This window comes from Schistocerca americana, chromosome 8, assembly GCF_021461395.2.
Source record: "Schistocerca americana isolate TAMUIC-IGC-003095 chromosome 8, iqSchAmer2.1, whole genome shotgun sequence".
NCBI classification, from domain to species: domain Eukaryota; kingdom Metazoa; phylum Arthropoda; class Insecta; order Orthoptera; family Acrididae; genus Schistocerca; species Schistocerca americana.
Genome location: NC_060126.1, coordinates 508905721 through 508922548, shown reverse-complemented (window position 1 = coordinate 508922548; position 16828 = coordinate 508905721). Strand labels below are relative to the sequence as shown.

At 39.3% G+C, this 16828-nt stretch overlaps 1 protein-coding gene across 2 annotated transcripts in view; it reads left to right on the top strand.

Annotated features, from left to right (window-relative positions):
* LOC124544802 (UDP-glucosyltransferase 2-like) overlaps nt 1-3229 on the top strand; it is a 130535-nt gene extending 127306 nt beyond the window's left edge. For both annotated transcript variants that reach the window (XM_047123487.1, XM_047123486.1), the window contains exon 6: nt 2608-3229. In XM_047123487.1, the coding sequence (XP_046979443.1) occupies nt 2608-2908 (301 nt within the window). In that variant the 3' untranslated portion in view covers nt 2909-3229. The remainder of the gene's footprint in view (nt 1-2607) is intronic.
* The last annotated feature ends 13599 nt before the right edge of the window (nt 3230-16828 follow it).

Genomic DNA, 16828 nt, shown 5'->3' with positions numbered 1-16828 from the left:
GCGTTTAAGGGTTTTTATTTATTTCATGTCAGAAGCAAACTAAAACATTATTGAATACATTTCTGCATTACTTTACTACATACATTATGGTTTATAAATTAAACCAGTCAAAGAATGAAATAGATATTTATACACAACAATTATATTAAGAAACATTGATTAATTTAACTATACAATGGGTGCCCAAAAATTAGCAACATCCAGTACATTTTGTGTAGCATATACAAGATCTTCCATAGTGCAAACAGTTGGAGGTAATGTGCATTGTAGCAGATCTGATGTCTGCATGGCAGCTCCACAGTCACTATCAAGGGAGTCCATCTGGATGCCCCACCTCTGCAGGTTGGTCTTTGATCTTGTGACACAGGAACTCAGGTGAATAAGTGATTTCCATGTGGACCATTTCTATCGGCATTTAAAGTACCCTGTAGATTTACTAAATAACTCAAACATTAGTGTTGGAGACCATTGTCACTTCATTGGGCTGGGAAGCTGTCTAATGTGAATCACTTTCTAGGCACAAGCACACACCATTAGTGCAGTCCTGTTACGCACAATATGCAGTCAAATTGGGACTGCCCACATTATTAAAATAGACGTGCATATGTGCAAGCCAAACACAGTTGGCAGGAAATAATGGAGTCCAAATTAATGTCTAGAAATAGCCAAGTATTGCAGAGTGGTCATAAATAATCCTGCCAGAGAGCAGAAAGTGGACAGTGTGCCAGATCAGACACCTGAGGCCATCTGTGGCTGTCCTTAAATTTGTCACCATTGTTTACCCTCATGACCTGGTGCCAGCATATATATTGCTCTGCACCACACCTAGTGACCTTGCTGGAGATATGCACAACTATATCACCTGATATATCCAGTGGGATTGCAAGATTTAACAGCCTTATGGGCCAAAAGCTTTATTTGATACAAAACGTGCAGATGTAACGAGGGAAGACTCCACGTTTATTTTGTATTCCAATGTGACATTCTAGAGTTTTCAGAAACAAACCAGCACCCAAGAAACCTCTATTATATGTCTAAGAATTTTACTTTATTGGTTTGTTTATTTTTAACTCTGAAAGAATTGGACTTCTCTTATTACAAAACATTGATTCTCAAGATTTTTTCATTCATTAAAATTGGCTGCAGTAGCACTACCAAGAAACAAGGAAGTACATTTCCTTCATGTGTCTCTTTTAGTTTGCATTTTATTTTTACTGTCGTGGGCAAAGTTTACACTATCCTATAGTTCAGACAGATTTCTTACTGTATGTATGGTGTAAAAGAGGACATTCTCTAACTACTATTTGATTTTATGGTGATGTTTAGTGAAGAGCAGATATTATACTATGTGCAAATGGCTAGAAAGTTCATTTAGAACATTTGTTTCAAACAACTGCCGTCTCTGACACCTAATAAACAATGACTGAGTTATAATGTTAAGAGAAATACCTCCAGGAAGAGTGCTGGAAATCTTTTGCAAAGTAGATAGTTTTTATGAAAAATTTTACTATTTTTCAAACATATTTCATTATAATTTAAGTCCTGATTTCCACTAAACAAAATGGACTACAACTGCATAGAAGCAGGACTAAATAATGGCTAGCATGGAGTTTTTACTACTAGAAAGAGAGGCCTCTACCTACTTAAGAGCACAACTCGTAACACCTAGTTAAAACATTATTTAATTATTATTGTGATTATTATTTTCCTTTCCTAGAATTGTGTCGTAAAAACAAACATCGTCTGACAGGTCTTGAAGACCAAACGGCACTGACCGGCTGCCATGTTATCCTCAGTTCTTAGGAATAACTGGATCCAGGTAAAGAGTGGTGTGTGGTCAGCACAGTTATCAGTTTTCGTGACGGCTGCCACTACTTCTCAGTCAAGAACCTCCTCAACTGGTCTCACAAGGGCTGACTGCACCCCACTTGCCAACAGCACTTGGCAGACCCAGAAGGTGACCCATCAAAGTGTTAGCCAAGCCCGAGAGTGCTTGACTTTGGTGATTTGACAGGAACTGATGTTACCACTGCAGCAAGGCCATTGGCCAGCATTGTGTCATAGTCTATATCAATTGACCATTGTTTCAACAATGATCAATCATGCTTCTGCAGTATTTTGCTATACTTATGTAGTGTCCTGCCCATTCGTCGAATATGGGGTGCCTAGGAAACCTGCTTTCTCAGATCGCTAGAGAACAATTGAGGCAAATTGCATTAATGAATTTTTATTACAGTAAGATAAATGACAATACTTAACATTGTGGATTTACAATGATCTTCAACTGGGTCACAGCCAGGCAATGTTCTCTTTGCCTAGAGGCCACTGCTGTGTCGGTGTCATCCTAGAGAGGGGCTGGTCAGTGTACTATTGTCTGACGTATTCTTCACAGCCCTCTCCACTTTTTAACATTCTTGACCAGCGTGCCGGCACTTGACTTACACTGGAACAACATAAACAAACATTAATTTAATTTTAACTTTCCAATACAACTGACTTGAAACTCATTTTCATAACAGTAGACAAACTTAATTTCAATATCTCTGATATTGTTCACCTCCATAGTGTATGTCTTAATGTAAGTGTGGTGTGTTTCAATTGTTTCAGATATGTAGAGAATGCGAGAAAGTATTCCAGACTGTTTCATGACCGTCCACAAAAACCCCTGGATACAGCTGTCTACTGGACAGAATATGTTTTACGTCACAAGGGAGCCTACCACATGAGGTCTGGGGCACTGGATCTGACATGGTACCAATACTTCCTACTAGATGTCATCTTCTTCCTACTGGTTTGCATTTTAAGTGCATTACTGGTAATGACAATAACAATAAAATATGTTGTTAAGTACATCTTTGGTACCAAACATTCAGCTTCTGAGAAGAAGAAAAGTGCAAAAAATGACTAGGTTTTTGACATTTAAAGAAAAATATTGATGATTTTTTGGCAGTAAGACAGTACATATAAAATAATTTGTTTGACTGGCATTTTCAGTGATCAACAAGATCACATATCTAACAAATTTTACAAAGCTGTGATTATTTGAATGAAAAATGTGTACACATGAGCTAACTACTGAACATCGTGCTTTACATATTACTATGATAGCATTCTATCACTTGGTATAAAATTTTGAATTTCATAACATGAACTGCAGAAGGCATATGTAATTACCTAGTTTTGATTGTCTGATTATTTAAAAAAGGCTTTAATACATTTGTTACACTTTCCTGTGTATTTTATTTACTATATGTCCAGTCATGCCACACTGATTGCCCACATGTAAGGTATGCATACATAATTAACAGCAATATGAGAAGAATAGATTTTAGCTTATGACACTGAGGAGGTGTTGACAGCTGCCAAAGAAAGAAAGACTGCTAGATGTTATTAACTATTAGATTGAGATGTAGACCAAACAAAACATGCATACATTCACACACCCATAACAAACATGCATAACTGCAGTCATCTCCAGGCACTAAGGCCCGACAGCCAATGTGTCTATGATCAGCAGCGGTCTGTGCTGGGGGGAGAGGGGGAGGGGGAGGGGGGGGGGTTTACAGAAGAGGTGTGGGATGTGAAGGGGGAGGATAGCAGGGTTGGGGTGGGGGAAGATGCTGTAGTGCTGCCTGTGAGAATGTGTTGGAATGTGGTAGGCACAAGGTAGTGGACTGCTGGATGCAGCATCGGAAGTCTATACTGGGTTCCAGAGGATGAGCAGTGGTGATGGGGGAGGGGGAGGGGGAGGAGAGAAGTATAGAAGGTTAAAGCGCTCTGATAGTGTGTGTAGGGCTGGAGCAGGAGCAGGGAAGGAAGTAGGTGGAGAACAGTGTAATGGAATATAAACCAAATCCTAATTCTTTGGTCAAGAATATCAATTCTATTGACGATGTAATGGATAGATCTCTGTCCTTGAACAAATGCAGTGTTTGATATATTTTGGCAGGAGGCAGTTGTGATGTAGTCGTAGAACCATTTCCTGTTGGGAGCTGTAACAGTTGGAAGTTAGCAGTTCTTGTTAGGACCTGACTTAATTTGTGAAAACTGTAAAATATTAAATAAAATAAACTTTCAAGTGAAGTTTCTGCTTCATCGTATTACTGATTTGATGTACAGATTTGTAGAACTAGTTAAAAAAAGTGAAATGATGTTTACAGTTTTTACAGCATTTTCATCACCATAGTTACAACTTCAGCTTTTTCATAAAAAACACAAATTTGAAAATTAAAAGGTATTTAGAATTTTTATGACATCATGGTGGGAATATGTTTATGATAATCTACTTCTATATGCTTACAAATTTTCATTTATATTATAAGACACATTTACAGAGGAGGTATGTACGCACAGATACTTTGAATTTTGCAGTCTGTTTAATTGTTCATCCTCATGCACACAAAACCAGTCCTGGGTTTTGCAAGCTGTGTGAGCAGGTGCTCTGTCTTCTTGGAACACAGCAACACCATTGGGAAACAAATATTGCACCATGAGATGGGTCTGACTGACAAAAATGATCACATAATCCTTGGCAGTAATGCAGCCTTCAAGGGTAATCGTGGGATCCACGGAATTCCCTGCTTATGGAGCTGCTTTCATGTTATTTTGGTATTGACAGGGTTCTCAAGTGCAACATTCAATTCTGCAGCGACTTTTGCAGCTGCCGTGCTCTTAGCTTTCATCACAATCTTCTTCAGTGACTGTCTCTCATGATCACTCAACACACTTTTGTCCACATTGTGACTTAACATATGATGTTTTTCCATTTTCCCTGTATGCATACAGGGCACAACAACACTGTGAACCTACACTGTCAGCACAAATATAAACTGTATGAGTCAATGGTAATTTGGCAACAAGCTGAGAGCTAAACCCCTGTAGAGGGAAGGAAACCTGATGTGTGAATCAATCTAAGGGGCAGCAGAGAATCCGAACACCACATAGAGATTGAGCATGGCAGAAAACCCTACACAACCAGTGCAAACTACTGACAACCAAGCACATAAAAACAAAGCATCGCGTGATGCAAAGGCTCAGTCTGCGGGAGTTGAAATCAGCATTAGAGCTGCCACTGTTGCTGCTGGCAGGTAAACAATTGGGCCAGGGCTCTGCCCCCGCCACCCACTGTGTCAGCGTCCTGTACTATTCCACTGCTATAAGTGTACCAGCTCCTCTGAATCCATCTGAATGTCTGCTGGCAGGGATATTGAATCCCTTCCCACTGGAAAGGCCATGTAGGGCTGAAAACAACCTAGGTTGTGCCTTGACCTGCATCACAAAACAGGAAAGGATGCGAAATTCCCTAAAAGCTGGTCAACCACTGAAGGAGACAATGCTTATGCCACTTGCTCTGCTGGAAGACCAGAAGATTTCAGAGGCCAAAGGCTGGAGGCTTGGGTAACGGTTGGGCCATCAGCACGGTCAGGAATGGGGAGCAGGGGAAGACTCTGCCACTGGTGAGCAGGGAAAAGAGTGCACTGGTTCAAATTCCATGGGCTCCACAGCAGCAGGCACAAGGGGCAGGTCCACTGTCACCCAGTTTTGTGGTTGAAGGCAGGATAGCAGAGGGCACAGCGGGGATCGCAGTGCATGAGCACACTGCCGCAATTGGGAGCCTCCAACCAGAACAGTGCGTCGACTGACCCTTTCACCCGTCAGGCTCGGAGTCAGCAGCATTGAAGGTCTGAAAGGTCGTGGCCATGAGTGACTGGAATGACTGATCTAAAGCTGCTGACTGAGATCAACCACAAGCAACTGCCGACCTGTTTTGCCCACCACTGTACCTGGCAGCTACACCTGCTACCAGCTGAATGAATGGGCACAAACATCAGCCCCATGAAGGAAATATTACAGGCCGGAACAGTCCAGGGCATGGAACTTGAGGTGCAACAAATCCCAAAGATCCTGTAGATGGTGCCCATGCAAACATTGTGGAGGACTACACCCACTAACCAGCATTTCCCAGTACGCATCCAAGAAAATTGGTCAGTGCATCTTTTCAGGATGAGGCAGACACAGACTTTTTCATCTGCGCCTTGTATATGCACAAAGCATTGCATCCCCCCAGTTCGATTGTGGGTGAAATGGGGAAGTAGTCAGTTACTGGACACCATTGCGTTGCTGATCATTATCAGATACAAGGACAGGGGGGTGCCCCCAACAATGAAATGACGGACAATGCACAAATATTTGCCATTGATGTCATGGAGGACAGCTCGGCAACATATGGGAGATCTCACAGCACACTGATCAACGACATCCACCACAAAGCCTAACTGCACTCTGTCCCAAGGTTGGTCGGAATTGGCCAAGGGGAATGTAATGTGGTAGTGCACCCTGGTACTGTGCACAGGCCATGCAAGCCCTTACCACATGTTCAGTACCACAGTTGATTGCTAGCCAGCAGACATGACAACATTCCAAACCATTTATACAAGTTGTACCCCAGTGTGATGCATGCAGCAACTGGAGTATGTGAGGAGATAATGCTGGAAGGGTGACCACTCAACAGCTTTGCTCTACTGTAGCAAGCACGGTAAAAACAAGAGCAGGTTGTTGGTTGAATTCAGCATCTACTACCACTATCAATCACAATAGAGCATCCGCATTTGCATACTGGTTGGTGATCAGAATCGACTGTCATAACCACAATTACTGAGGAAGATCACTCACCTCTGCAATTGGTGGACAGTCCTATACAGCAGCTTGGAACAAGTGACGAATAAGGAAACCCGTGACTTGTGGCTGGCAATGAGTAGGAACTTGCCCCATAAAGAAAACATGGAACTATTTAATCCCAAAAAATCATAGCTGATGCCTCCTTTTCCACTTTTGAGTAATTATGTTGCAGAGCATAAAAGTCTTTGATGAGTAAACTATGAGCTGTTCAGTGTCATCCAGACCCTGATGCAACAGAACCATGCCAGTACCATACTGGGGCTCATCACAGGTCAGGGTTGAAGGTTTACCTAAAGTAAACCTAACAGGGAGAAGCACAAACACTGAAAAGCTCATTGACAATCCACAGACAAAGAAAATTTGACATCCTTTAGTCAAAGCCAGTTAAGAGGATGGCAGAGAGGCCGAATGAAATCTTGCCCAAGAAGGACTGCAGCTCTTACAGGATTTTGAGCACTGGCAAGTTGATAATGGATTTGCTGAGCTTTTACACAGGGACAAGGCCATCTCTGCAAAGCACATGACCTAAACAATGTACCTTAGTGGAAAAAAACCAGTTTTCCAATTTGCAATGAAGACCGTTCTTCAGAAGTCAATGAAAACCACCTTCAGATTCCATAAATTCTCGTCTCACTTGGAGCCTGTGACTCAGATGGCATCGAGGATGTCAAAAGGAATGCCCTGAACTAACTTCTCCAAATATTGTTGATGAAAATTCAACAGGTAAGCGATTAAACTAATAAAGCCTAAATGGGTGTTGAGCAGTAAGGTCCTTCAAGAAATGGCATCCAGTGACAACTGCAGGTGTGCATCACTCAACTATGTGCATAGATGTATGAAAATACCGGCTCCCTGACAATGTCACCAACAACTCCTCTAGCCCTGGAATGGGATACCAACCCACAACACATATGCATTGACCATTTGTTTAAAATCACCACAAAACTTCTTGGCAGAGCTCTCGCCCATTGTCACTGTGATGGCCACATTTTAACAGTATCAGAAAAAAAAGTAGAGTATCACATACATAAGAATGTCTGATGTCACCACTTTAGTGTCTGTACAAGGTGTGACAATGATGCAAACCACCACTGTCATCCCGAATGTAAATTACATGAGCTGATGGTCACTCAACAACAAGCCTGGAGCTGAACTCCAGAAGAGGAAATGAAACTCGACGTGCAAGTCAATCTAGGGGAGAGTAGAGTGTCTGAACACCACGTAGACGTTGAGCATTGGGAAAACAACATCCAATCAGTGTGAACCACTGACAACTGAGCACATGTAAACAGAGCACTGTGGGAGATAAAGACTTGATCTGTGGGAACTGAAATCAGCATTAGAGCTGCCGGGCCAGGCCCATTGCCAACTGCAGGAAAACATCTCGGTCGGCTGCTCTGCACATCCCAGTCTCAACATTCTTCACCTGTGCCCTCTCTGACAGTGTTGTGTATTATTCTGCTGCAATAACCAATCCAGCGCCTCAGCAGCCATTTTGATGTCCACTGGTGGACCAAACACTGTGTCTACCTTGCTTACAGAAGCACCCACCATCCAAACACTTAGCTCTGACATGATGCACTCAAAGCTACACAAAACACTGTTGTGACCAGTGCTGTTTTTCTTAGGGAACGCTGGGGATGCGTACCCCTAAACTTATTCATTGACAAAGTAATTTTTTTGCGATGTTGAGAACCTGGAAGAGTGGCAAAGATTTATTTCATGGACATACATTTTTTATTTCATTTTTTCATGTTGGTAATTTCGAAGCTATGGCAACCATTCTCGACAACTGAATCGCTGGCAGCCAGTTCGACAAGCATGTAGTGCCCTCGCCCGCTAATAGTGGGCAATGGTAGAGCTAACGGATATGCGTACACTCAAATGCCGAGCTACCAATAGATGTCTCTACAGTCCCACTACCATCATCCTTCACAATTTATTGCCATCTTTGATTTGTTATTCTTCATTCGTTGGCATTTGCTGTTCCGTTCTTGTCTTCTTCTTCTTCTTCTTCTTCTTCTTCTTCTTTTCGTTGCTTATATCCAATGTTGGAGTACCCTCAAACTTTCTTTTAGAGAAAAAAGCACTGGTTGTGACCATGTCTGAAACAGTTTTCTGACTGTTACTGACACTTGCAATGTACTGAGAATACTAAGCAGGTGCCATTCATTGTCAAATACAATTGTGAAACCTGTGAGCTTGACTAGCATCTGCGTTTATGTTTGAACATGCAAATCTCTTTGTCCAACCTCTATGTACTGGTTGACACAGTTCATGTGTGTATGTAAAGTCATGAAAATGGATAAAAAAACTGGTTACAATGCAAATTAATTGTACACTTTGACACACAGTAACTGTTAGATGTTAACTGGTTGGTGACTAGGCACATATTTTAACACTCAGAATTTTATTTGTTGGTGAGTGAACGCAGACTGGCAGAGAGAAACTACTGGACTGATTACCAGTCACAGACTGCTAGAACTACTGTCCAGTGTTTTTATACAACCGTGTGTGAATAATTAGTGAAATCTGTAAGTACATATAGCTTTACAATGAGATTAAGGTCCAAATTAGTGGTAGTAGAACCATAGAAAATCAAGTAGTAATTTGGTTCAACTATATCTTAGGGAACTAAAAAATTAACAAAATGAGATGGGTTATTTCTTCATACTATGTAGATCTCAGTGGGGATTTACCAAGTTTCTTGTAAATGTCTCCTTTCTTAACTTTTTTAATTTGCTTAATTTCTCAAGTAACGCATTATTCTGACAACCAAGTGTATTTACTACGTCAGAAGAATTAGGGTAAAAAATTATATTATTAATTCTTGCAATTAGATGTGTTTAAGGGCTGAATAATAAAAGTATTTTCTGGAGAATGGAAACTTAAATTGCAAATAGGTTTTTAGTGTATGAATAAAATAGAATAGAACAGAATATTTTTTATTAGCCTTTCAGTATTTTTCATACAATTGGCTTCGTCAAAGTTTAGAGAAGGTTTTAGTTTCAGTACAATACTAAAATAGTTACAGAAAGGGAGAAAAGGAACTAAAGCCCTTTTCTTCAGCATTATGTAAAACAATGTTTTATACAGTAATTAAATACACACATAAGAAAAGAATCACAGTAAATAACTAGCTTATATAATATCAAAACATTTTCTTCATAACTTAGGTAAAACATATATTTTGATGATTAGTTTCTAAGAATTCTTCAGTTGTATAGAATTCGTTGTTATTTAGCCAGGTTTGCAATGTATTCTTATATTTATTTAGTGGTACTGTACGAGCTGAGCATGGTAACTTACTGAACAATTTTATGCTTAAGTACTTACAGTTATTATGGACTACAGCAAGTCTTGTGGAAGGCAAGTCCAGCAGGTGACTGTTTCTTGTACTGTGTGCATGCACATCACATATCATGTTCAATTTTTTCAGATTTTCTCTCACTTATATTAAACAGTTATACATGTACATGCTTGGCACTGTAATTACACCAAGAGATTGAAAATAATTTCTGCAGGACTCTCTGGGTGCTAACCCCTCCATGCACCTGATTGCTTTCTTCTGCCATCTGAAAATACATTCAGCACCTGGGGAGTTACCTCAAAGCAATATTCCATATTGCAGTTGGGAATGAAAAAAAGCATAGTATGAGTGGAGTAGAAATTGCTTGCTCACACTGTTTCTTAATTTATACAATAAGAAAAGTACTCGTGCTAGTTCACTACATAGATAATTGGTGTGTCCTTCCCATGAGAGCTTTTGGTCTATGATTAGCCCAAGTAATTTCACTGTTTTATTTCATTTTTAGTTACTTTGAGATTAAATACTATTTCTTCTGTTTTTGTTTGATTTATGCACAGCTGGTTAGCCTGACATCAGAAATTAGCCATTTGCCTCATTTCTCTATTTTTGTCCAGTACACTCTGTAAGTTCTCTCCTGTACTTATTAATTTCATATCGTCAGCATATAGTATGTTCTCACATGGTATGTAATTCGAGAAGTCATTAACATAGACAATGAACAGAAAAGGTCCAAGAACAGAGCCTTGGGGTATTCCTCTTTCTATAGGGAGTATTTCTGACCTCTGATTATTTGCATATACAAGTTGTAACCAATTGCTTGGATAATATCTGAATAGTTGGAGTGTGTCATCTTCAGTGCCATAGTATTTTCACTTTTTGATGAGTATGTCATGTGAAACCGAGTCAAAAGGTTTACTTAAGTCAATAAGTGTTCCAGACATTGATACCCTTTTTTCATACCCTTCATAAACATCGCTCACCAAAGTTTCTACTGCTTTTACAGTTGATAGGTGTGACCTGAAGCCAAACTGTTGTTCATTTAAAATTTTGTTGGTTTCAAAATACCTGTATATCTGCTTATGCACACAATTTTCTACTAACTTGGATATGATTGGTACTATTGAAATGGGTCTGTAGTTATTTGGGAGGTTTCTTTCACCTTTTTTATACACAGGCAATGTAACTGTGAGCTTAAGACAGTCGGGGAATGTTCCTTCATCAAGTACTCTGTTTGATAGTGAGAGAAGTGGCATTTCAATTTCTTTTGCTATACATTTAATGATGAGATTACTGAGTCCATAATAATCTTCTGTTTTGGAATTACTTAATTTGTTTATTGACTTATGAATATCATTTAATGTGATTCAGGTCCAAGTGAACTTCTCACTTCTTGTCTGTTTTGCACAAGTGAGCAATGCTTCTGCATCAGAGGCAGAATTGATGGGTGGGGTGGTGATGCTATTTACAAAATATTCATTGAGAATATTGCAGTCAATGGGGATACTCCTTTCTTTATTGGTATTATTAATTTCCCTTTTAATGACAGTCCAGGCAGCTTTACATTTATTTTTAGAATTTAAAATATATTCATCGTTTGCACAGCACTTAGCATTTTTTATTTGTAATCTGTAAAGGTTTCTCATTTTAGTGTAATTTTCCTTGTCCCTATCACTGTTGTGAGATTTGTCTTTCATAATCAGCAGTAGTATTCTGAGTTTGTTAAGTTGTGGGGTGTACCACTTGTAAGTATTTTGTTGTTTATGAGTAATATTACTCTGGTACCTTTTGGTTACCAAGGGCATGTCATTTCTACTATATGCTTGATCTCTGTCAGGAAAATGGAAAAACATTTATTAATCAGTTTCTTGTTATCCATTACATGAGTCCAATCCATTTCTTTTAACTGGTTTATCACTTTGTTTACATTCGATTCGCCTAGAATTCTATATGTCACTTCTCTCTCTGTAGAACTAAAGGCTGATTTTTCTATTTGAAGCCATACCCCTGCATTATCTGATATTCCTAATTCTATTACATCACATTGTATGGAGTCTCTTTGTACATTGCTAATTATGTTATCCAGGCATGCGTTCAGTCTAGTGGGTTTTTCATTGAGACAGCAATAGTTTAATGACTTCAGAGTGTTATTAATATGAATTACATTTTTTCTCTTTGCCCTTATATCTATGTTAATATCACCTACAATTACAATTCTATGCTGTTTATATTTTACAACAACAATATTGAAGTATTAATTTTTTCTATAAATACTATCTCATCAGAGCCTGAGATTCAATAGATTGAGACAATTACAGTTTTCTGTTTGTTCATTATCACACCAGCTACTTCTATTGTAGCTTCAAGGCATATTCTACTAAGGTCTATAACTGAGTAATGCAATTCAAGGTTACTTTTGACATATATTAAGACCCCACCACATGTAATACTTTTTCTGCAGTAGCTTGTAACTAATGAATATCCAAGAGGAACACACAAGTCTATTTCAGTGTCTTTCATCCAGTGTTCATTGATGCATACAACACTGCAGTTGATTTTATCGAGCCAGTATTGTAATTCATTGATTTCACACCTAAGAGATTGTACATTTATATGAAGGAGGAGGAAACTGCCACTGCTACATAATGGTATTCTACTTTCACAGAACCTTCTGTATTCATTTATTTTCGCTACATGATCTAGGGTTGCACAATTATCTAAATGAATTAGACTCCTGCAGTTTCCACTTAATGTGGTTTCTAACTTTCCTTCATCTGTAATGTCATTTTCTCTAAAAAAGGAGGTGTTCAGTCATGCTCTGTGGGACTGTCTTTTTAGACAAGGCTGCTGCGTGCTCGTATTTCATTTAGAACATTGTTTATCTCCTGACACAAAAATGTTTTCCCATGGTAATTTAGATGCTAACCGTGTTCAGTGTGCAAATTTCTTTCAAGTCTGCTAATATCCACTACATTGCATTTAGCATAAATGGAACATAGTTGTTTGATTTTAATATTTGTTTTGCGAATCTCTTTGTTAACACATGAATTATAGATCAAGTCATGTCTATGAGGTATCGTCACAACAATAGTGTTTTCCATCTTACTTACATGTAAAAAAATTTTCAAACCTGTTATACATGTGTCGGCTTCATTATGTGCTGCATCATTTGCACCAGTCACACAAACAACAAAGTCACTGTCCCTTGTATTCTTGTGTTCTGAGATGTCTTCAACAATATTTTCTGTCCTCTCACCAGGTTTTACGATGCCAGTTGCACAAAGATCCGTATTCACATCCTGTAGAATATTTGCTAGCTTTCTTCCGTGGCTGTCTGCTAGAAAAAGCACATTATGTTTCTTTGTTCACTGTTTCTGGCTGTTGGCGATGTTTTTGCAGCTTCTTACAATGTTTTTATCTTCACGTTGGGTGGCTTGTTCACTTTCAATGTTTATGGAGTTGCTGCTGCTTTCTGATAACACACTGAACTTGTTTGTGCACACAAGATTAGGTTTATTCCATGTATTTCATTGTGAGCAAGGCACTTTTTTAGTCACTTTGTTTGGCATTACACGAGAAATAGTTTTTGAATTGTTTACACCCCTTAGGGCACTGTTTTCACTTTGAAGGGCATTTAAGTTAGGCCTATTTACGTAATTTTGACCATTACTTTCACTGGAATGTGTGTTTAAGTTGTTTATGCTCTTTTGGCGTTTACTGCTCACAACCAATGTTATTTAACTCACCGTTTTCGTTCTCAAGTTTAGTGATATCTCGTCTCAGTATATCAGCAACATTTTAATCGTTCATTTAACTTTTTGATTTCTCCTTTAACGTTATTGTTGTTGTGGTCTTCAGTCCTGAGACTGGTTTGATGCAGCTCTCCATGCTACTCCATCCTGTGCAGGTTCTTCATCTCCCAGTACCTACTGCAACCTACATCCTTCTGAATCTGCTTAGTGTATCTATCTCTTGGTCTCCCACTACGATTTTTACCCTCCATGCTGCCCTCCAATGCTAAATTAGTGATCCCTTGATGCCTCAAAACATGCCCTACCAACCGATCCCTTCTTCTAGTCAAGTTGTGCCACAAACTTCTCTTCTCCCCAATCCTTTTCAGTACCTCCTCATTAGTTACGTGATCTACCCACCTTATCTTCAGCATTCTTCTGTAGCACCACATTTTGAAAGCTTCTATTCTCTTCTTGTCCAAACTAGTTATCGTCCATGTTTCACTTCCATACATGGCTACACTCCATACAAATACTTTCAGAAACAACCTCCTGACACTTAAATCTATATTCGATGTTACAAAATTTCTCTTCTTCAGAAACGCTTTCCTTGCCATTGCCAGTCTACATTTTACATCCTCTCTACTTCGACCATCATCAGTTATTTTGCTCCCCAAATAGCAAAATTCCTTTACTACTTTAAGTGTCTCATTTCCTAATCTAATTCCCTCAGCATCACCCAATTTAATTTGACTACATTCCATTATCCTCGTTTTGCTTTTGTTGATGTTCATCTTATATCCTCCTTTCAAGACACTGTCCATTCTGTTCAACTGCTCTTCCAAGTCCTTTGCTGTCTCTGACAGAATTACAATGTCATAGGCGAATCTCAAAGTTTTTACTTCTTCTCCATGAATTTTAATACCTACTCCGAATTTTTCTTTTGTTTCCTTTACTGCTTGCTCAATATACAGATTGAATAACATCGGGGAGAGGCTACAACCCTGTCTCACTCCTTTCCCAACCACTGCTTCCCTTTCATGCCCCTCAAGTCTTATAACTGCCATCTGGTTTCTGTACAAATTGTAAATAGCCTTTCGCTCCTTGTATTTTACCCCTGCCACCTTTAAAATTTGAAAGAGAGTATTTCAGTCAACATTGTCAAAAGTTTTCTCTAAGTCTATAAATGCTAGAAACGTAGGTTTGCCTTTCCTTAATCTTTCTTCTAAGATAAGTCATAGGGTCAGTATTGCCTCATGTGTTCCAACATTTCTATGGATTCCATACTGATCTTCCCCGAGGTCGGCTTCTACAAGTTTTTCCATTCGTCTCTACAGAATTCGCGTTAGTGTTTTGCAGCTGTGACTTATTAAACTGATAGTTCGGTAATTTTCACATTTGTCAACACCTGCTTTCTTTGGGATTGGAATTATTATATTCTTCTTGAAGTCTGACGGTATTTTGCCTGTCTCATACATCTTGCTCACCAGATGGTAGAGTTTTGTCATGACTGGCTCTCCCTAGGCCGTCAATAGTTCTAATGGAATGTTGTCTACTCCTGGGGCCTTGTTTCAACTCAGGTCTTTGAGTGCTCTGTCAAACTCTTCACGCAGTATCTTATCTCCCATTTTGTCTTCATCTACATACTCTACCATTTCCATAATATTGTCCTCAAGTACATCGCCCTTGTATAGACCCTCTATATACTCCTTCCACCTTTCTGCTTTCTCTTCTTTGCTTAGAACTGGGTTTCCATCTGAGCTCTTGATATCCATACAAGTGGCTCTCTTTTCTCCAAAGGTCTCTTTAATTTTCCTGTAGGCAGTATCTAGCTTACCCCTAGTGAGATAAGCCTCTACATCCTTACATTTGTCCTCTAGCCATGCCTGCTTAGCCATTTTGCACTTCCTGTCGATCTCATTTTTTAGACATTTGTATTCCTTTTTGCCTGCTTCATTTACTGCATTTTTATATTTTCTCCTTTCATCAATTAGATTCAGTATCTCTTCTGTCACCCAAGGATTTCTTCTAGCCTTTGTCTTTTTACCTACTTGATCCTCTGCTGCCTTCACTACTTCATCCCTCAGAGCTCCCCATTCTTCTTCTACTGTATTTCTTTCCCCCATTCCTGTCAATTGTTCCCTTATGCTCTCCCTGAAATTCTGTACAACTTCTGGTTTAGTCAGCTTATCCAGGTCCCATCTCCTTAAATTCCCACCTTCTTGCGGTTTCTTCAGTTTTAATCTACAGTTCATAACCAATAGATTGTGGTCAGAGTCCACATCTGCCCCTGGAAATGTCTTACAATTTAAAACCTGGTTCCTAAACATCTATCGTACCATTATATAATCTATCTGATACCTTTTAGTATCTCCAGGATTCTTCCATGTATACAACCTTCTTTTATGATTCTTGAACCAAGTGTTAGCTATGATTAAGTTATGCTCTGTGCAAAATTCTACAAGGCGGCTTCCTCTTTCATTTCTTCCTCCCAATCCATATTCACCTACTATGTTTCCTTCTCTCCCTTTTCCTACTGACGAATTCCAGTCACCCATGACTATTAAATTTTCGTCTCCCTTCACTACCTGAATAATTTCTTTCATCTCATCATACATTTCTTCAATTTCTTCGTCATCTGCAGAGCTAGTTGGCATATAAACTTGTACTACTGTAGTAGGTGTGGGCTTCGTGTCTATCTTGGCCACAATAATACGTTCACTATGCTGTTTGTAGTAGCTTACCCGCACTCCTATTTTTTTATTCATTACTAAACCTACTCGTGCATTACCCCTATTTGATTTTGTATTTAAAACCCTGTATTCACCTGACCAGAAGTGTTGTTGCTCCTGCCACCGAACTTCACTAATTCCCACTATATCTAACTTTAACCTATCCATTTCCCTTTTTAAATTTTCTAACCTACCTGCCCGATTAAGGGATCTGACATTCCACACTCCGATCCGTAGAACGCCAGTTTTCTTTCTCCTGATAACGACGTCCTCTTGGGTAGTCCCCGCCCAGAGATCCGAATGGGGGACTATTTTACCTCCAGAATATTTTACCCAAGAGGACGCCATCATCATTTAACCATACAGTAAAGCTGCATGCC